The following is a 6,000-nucleotide window of genomic DNA, read 5'->3' as shown; positions in this document are numbered from 1 at the left end:
CACATTTAGATTGTCTCCATAAATTAGAGTGGCTACTCATCAGATAGAGCCACCCGCAGAAAAGCAAACTGCATTGTAAACATCTCATTTTTCTGGGATGGGGGAAAATATGTTCTTTTCTGTACTTCACTCCCCTCCCCATAAAAGCAACTAGTTCTAATACTTAGAAACTTCCTGTCCTCTTACTGGGAATGGGGTGGGCTTTAAAGGGGGCTGGGTCATCTTAGCTGCCATCTGTTGACTTATTTGAGCAGTTTGCAGTAAATTTTTCATGAACTTCATACTCTTCCTTTTGAGAGCTAGTGCTAGCATAGTATGAGTCTGTATGAGCAAACTAAGCCCTTACCCATTTCCTTTTTTCCCATGTCACTCATTTAATTGTCCTTCTAAGGAATCCTCTTAATCCTGAAAATTGATGTTTCATACTGATATTTAGTTATCTTTTAAGTAGTCACACCTCCATCTTCAATTGGCAGTTCTAAATTTTTAGATATAGTTGTGATAATTACTCGGTATTTCTGGGAGTTATGCACCCTCCTTGCTTGGATTGCTAGCTTATTTTGCATAATTAAACGCTAACATATTTTAAGGGGTTTAGTCAGACACTGGCTGGGAGTCCTGGGAATGAGCAAAGAAAACATCAGCATAGAGCACTTGGCCCTCCCTTGCACCTGTTTGGAGGAAGAACATGAACTGTATACCACCAACCTAAGTGAGGTCTTACAGCCTTGCTGCAGGACTAGTTTCCTTCCTTTCTTTCTATCAATTTTCCAGTATACTCAAGAAAATCGGAAAATTGTAATGGGGCAGTTATATTTCCTGAAACTTTTTGCCTGTTGAAATGTGCAGGACCCTTTTCCTGTGATGAGAGATAGGTGGTTACTTGATCTAGGTTTAAAAGTTATGTAAGAGAAAAAAATTATAATAAAAGGGATACTTTGCTTTTAAAATCTTGTTTCCTTTCAATCTAGGTAATTATATTCAAAATAAGTATGTAAAGAAGAAAAATAAAGTTGTCTTCCTGGAAGCAGCTGGTCTTCCTTGGCTGTACTGAGTTAGTCATGCGAGGGTAAAACAGTTGATGCTGCTAAACGAGGAAAACAGATGCCCCTGGGGGGAGGCTTTTGTATGCTGCTATTTGCTCTTTGTTAAGAGTTGGGAAGGCTTCTAATAGCCTTGTAGCTCTGTGTTTGGCAGACTCCAAATGGTGTTTTGGTTGCTTTCTATGGGATGTTAAGGATACTATGAAGTACAGTTTACTCTGATAATGAAAAAAACCATGGTTGCATTTAACACCAGTGCTTCTTAACAAAGCTTTTATGCCAAGTTCTAACTTTAAAAAAAGAAAACATAATTCAACCTTGCTAAAAAGTTCTATGGCAGCCATTTTTCACCTATGTCAATTTGCTACTTGATGGCAAAGTGTTTGAACTTCTTGGCAATATCTGTGGTATAAAATAGGGACATTTTACTGACCTATTTCAGGTTGAAACTTTGAAACTTGAGCCTATTAACATCAACCACTGAGTGTAGTACAATAGAATGACAGATCTGTAAGACCTTTTTAACTCTTTTGTCTTCATTTCAAAGCCTTGTTCATTTCCTTGCTAAGCATGGAGTATGACGGACTGGGAAGAAAAAGAAGCATGTTGTCACTTGAGTGAAAGTGCCTGAGAAATGTTACCAAGTTTAGGTTGGGTGTTTCCTTTGGGAGAGAACAGGCCTAAACAGTGTGTTTCACATCCTGTGGCTACCAGGAAGGCACCATGATTGAGATTAGAGATGCTCCTTTAGCTAATTTTTAAACAAGTCTAAACCTTATAAATAATGGGAATGGAAAGTCTTTGTTTCTTGCACATATCAGGAGCTACCCAAAGAAATTGTAAAGTCAGTGCAAGGTGGGAAGAAATAAAGCCAAAGACCAATGCAGAAATATGAATCTAGTTTCTTGCATTAATTTCTTAGATAAAAGTTTCTGACATCAAATGAGAAAACTAACCCCAAAGACTAATATCCAGCCCAGAATTAAGAATCCAATGAAGCTTAAATGTGTGGCATAATATCTGACTCATTTAATAAATGACACCTATTTCAATACTACATTTTGAAAGGATAAAGCAAACTAAAATACAGAGAGCATAGAAAGCAGAATAGTAAAGTCAAATTATATGTGTAAATACCAGACTACATTAGGCAGGGGTGGGTGTCATGAGGATTAGTGTGATAGTGACCTTGTTGCTAAGTACAAAAGCAAAACAATGACATAAAAACAAGCGCTAAGTACTGAGTGGAGGAGAGATGGAGGCAGACGCTTCGGAAAAAAAAAAAAGACTGATTAAAAGGGCCCTTTGATTCCACAGGCACAAAATCCACAGCCAGGAATTTGCTGCCACCTCTGAGTCAGGCAGGGGGTGGGGATGGGGGTGCACAATCCCATTAGAGAATGCCCAGTAGATTTAGTCTGTGGGAGTCAACATTTCTTATTTGGACTAGTGAAGACAGAAGCAAACCAGCTCACTTGTTTCCTGGGACAGTTGATTTAGAGGATGGCTTTCGCAGAGCAATCACCTGTGACCCTTCACCGCCGGGATCTCTGTAGCCGCTCTATCTGGCTAGCAAGGAAGATTCGTTCAGACCTGACTGCTCTTATGGAATCCTATGTAAGTTGTCTGTTTTGCTGTGGTGGTTGTCTGTTTTCAACTCTTCTAGCCCAACTCTCAACCATCATGTTCCAATAACCAGTTACAAAAACTCGTGTGTGTGTGTGTGTGTGTGTGTGTGTGTGTGTGTGTGTATGATATAGCTCCCTAGTCATTCATATGTTAAGCACCTATAATTTGACATGTTCTTTCCCTTGAGAAAATTCACATAACCTTACTGTCTTCATCCAAGCTGTTTAAGGTAGACAGGTCCTTCCTTAAGTAAGAATATACATTATTTGGTTGCCTTTTTTCTGAATCCTACCAGGATAGACAATAGGTTTTCTAAGTCTTGGTTCTTCATAGAATTTTTAAACCTTAGAAATGAAAAGGTTATAGGATTAAGAAAAACCATATGGAATTTTAGAGAAATGTATAGTTGCCCTCTGTACAGTATAAGCTACTTATGTTTTAGTATTCCACATTAGAATATTTGTGACTAAATAGGTTTGTCAAAAAGTCTTGAGAATACGTCAGATTAACCACAGTTCTGGGCTTGTTTTCTCATAGAAGGCCCCTATCTAAAGACCTGCTGTGGTAATATCTCAGGCCTCTGATCAAGGTTAGAAATTTAAGTTGTCTAAGAATTGATGACTTTTGAAAAACTTTGCCAGTTATGAGACTCAGATGCTTACCTTTTTAAAAGCCAGTTGTATTCTAAAGGATTGATTTCACTTTGAGAGTGGACATTGGGGATCAGGAAATTCAGGCAGTGCTGTGGGATCACAACTCCCTATATGAAGGGTTTCCATTCTAGGCATTTTCTTAACAATTTGGATCACTGACTGTGAAAGTCAAGGAAATTGTGTTTGTGATTGAAGAAGGAAATTGAGGTGATATGGAACATATGTTTTGCTATGTCCTTGTCCAGGTAAAGCATCAAGGCCTGAATAAAAATATCAACCTTGACTCAGTGGATGGTGTACCAATGGCAAGCACTGATCGCTGGAGTGAGATGACTGAGGCAGAGCGACTCCAAGAGAACCTTCAGGCTTACCGTACCTTCCAGGGGATGTTAACCAAGCTTTTAGAAGACCAGAGAGTGCATTTCACCCCAACTGAAGAGGACTTCCATCAGGCAATACATACTCTTACGCTCCAAGTTTCTGCCTTTGCCTACCAGCTAGAGGAGTTAATGGTGCTTCTGGAACAGAAGATCCCTGAAAACGAAGCTGATGGGATACCTGTCACAGTTGGAGATGGTAGCCTCTTTGAGAAGAAGCTATGGGGCTTGAAGGTCCTTCAAGAGCTTTCACAGTGGACCGTGAGGTCTATCCATGACCTTCGTGTCATTTCTTCTCATCACATGGGAATCTCAGCAAATGAGAGCCACTATAGAGCCAAGGACAAGCAAATGTAGCTGTTAGCTCTTCCCTCTGTCTCCCTCTTTGATCTAATGGAATATTGGCAGTTCCCTGGGGTCTAGTTTTCTCAGCATCAATTTTGGAAAACCTTAGACCACAGGCATTTCATCAAGTAGGGTTGACCCACCTATGAACAGAAGATTACATGGTTATTCTGGCTATGCATATGTGTGTACATGGTTTTGTTTGCATTGGTGGTATAATAAACGATAATAAGGGCACTGTCCACCTTAGTGCTTCCTGATACTAAGTAACCTTTCTGGGTGTTTAACAGTCTTACATGGCAGACGAGAAATTGTAACTAGTTTTGATTGACTTCTGAAAAGACTGAGTAAACAAATTGGAAGTCCTAGACTATCTTCATTCAAACTACCCTAATAAAAAGAACATTGCTGTGCAGAGGCAGTGAGTGTGCCTTGGGCTTTTTATATTCTGTACAATGTTACATCTTAGTCGTGGAGAGAGGAAGATGTCTTGCAATCTATCCCTAGGATGGAAAGTAACCCTTGTTACACATCCTCGGGAGTCTGCACCATGCCACCATGTTAAAGGAAAGTATTTGTTGCCCACACTGGACAAAGAACAGCGATTACATTTGAGAAAGAAAAGGAAAAAAAAATAGGGCCTGCAGCACTTCACATTCTTGGGGCTGAGGATATGCAGTAACAGCCTGGCTTAATATTGACTATTGTACTTGGGTATTGGGTTAATCTCAGTTTATAGCCAGTTAACAGATCAGTCATAGGTACTATGACCAGATGTTCATAGACAGAGGGGTAGAATGCTACTCAGGTTAAAGAGTCACAGGACTCTAGCACTTTACATTCTCCAGGCTTACTCATGAAAGGAGGATGAGGCCTAGTTGGTCCCCAGTGAGAATGCCAGAGATTCTTAAACACAGTAAAGCTCTACTTTTAATGTTCTTGTGAGAACCACATGGTGTGGAAGGCTAGGAAACACATTCCTGGGGAAGATCATTTACAGTGAGGGCTGTTGCATTATGAATCCAGAGTTTGTTAGTATCATTTGTTTTTACTTATCTTTAAAACCCCAAGAGATCTTGAGTTGGGGACCCAAGTCTAACCACATTCTGCCTTATAAATGAACCATGAGTCAGAGAGAGCTAACTTCCATAAGTTACATGATGTAGCGATGTGTGACTCACCTTGTATCCTCTCCTACAAAGGGTTCCATGCAGGGTATTATGGAACTCTGAGTACATAACAGGACTCAGCCAACCACTGTGGTAACTCAGGGGAAGCAAGACCCTGCTTTCTACTGTGTTTGTGGAAATGCAGTGTATGTAAGAAATAAAAAGACCAAAGCTGTAGTAGATTATAAAGAATTGAAAAATTGGCTAAAGCCATAAGTAAGTATGCTTTTTAGGTTGATGGAGTACAATATAGAATATCTTCGAAGATAGAAACACTAAAAGTTAACTCCTGAAAACAAGTTAGACAACAGTAAACATCTGAAATGGCACAATAACAGGCCTTTTCGTTTTATTCCATTCATTATTTTGGTATAGATAGTTAATTTTCTGTTAGAAAGGCATATTTCATTCATACTCTTAAGTTCTGGTTTTCAGGAGCATTTTTTAATTAGTGTATGTTAACAAAGTTTATTTTTAAAGAACAACGTGGCTACAATTTCATTATGGGGAATAACAGATTATAAACAGTCTACATCATATGTGACCCCTCTTCCTGGGTTTTTGTGTCGCACAGGTGTAACAGATTGCAGGATTTTCAGAAACCAGTGAGTCTGACTTACGCTTATTTGTTTAATTCAGGAAACGCATTGATGGTACATGGCAGCATCCCAGCACTGAGGAAGTTCAAGGATTGATAGTTAGAGGCAAGCTTAGACTGCATAGTAAATCTGGGTACATGCACATACCTCAAAAAGAAAAACTAGAAACTTACAGTATGCCTCAT

The 6,000-nt window shown here is 39.4% G+C and overlaps 1 protein-coding gene across 1 annotated transcript; it reads left to right on the top strand.

The window, feature by feature from the left end:
* The first annotated feature begins 1,121 nt into the window (after window positions 1-1,121).
* Cntf (ciliary neurotrophic factor) lies at window positions 1,122-4,468 on the top strand. The gene is made up of 2 exons (XM_031389813.1): window positions 1,122-2,660; window positions 3,571-4,468. The coding sequence occupies exons 1-2, from the start codon at window positions 2,547-2,549 to the stop codon at window positions 4,057-4,059; spliced, it is 603 nt and encodes a 200-aa protein (XP_031245673.1). The 5' UTR covers window positions 1,122-2,546; the 3' UTR covers window positions 4,060-4,468.
* Window positions 4,469-6,000: the final 1,532 nt, after the last annotated feature.

The sequence above is a fragment of the Mastomys coucha genome, unplaced genomic scaffold, assembly GCF_008632895.1.
Source record: "Mastomys coucha isolate ucsf_1 unplaced genomic scaffold, UCSF_Mcou_1 pScaffold21, whole genome shotgun sequence".
Classification (NCBI taxonomy): Eukaryota; Metazoa; Chordata; class Mammalia; order Rodentia; family Muridae; genus Mastomys; species Mastomys coucha.
Note: the sequence above shows the minus strand (reverse complement) of the source record. Positions and strands in the feature narration are given on the sequence as shown.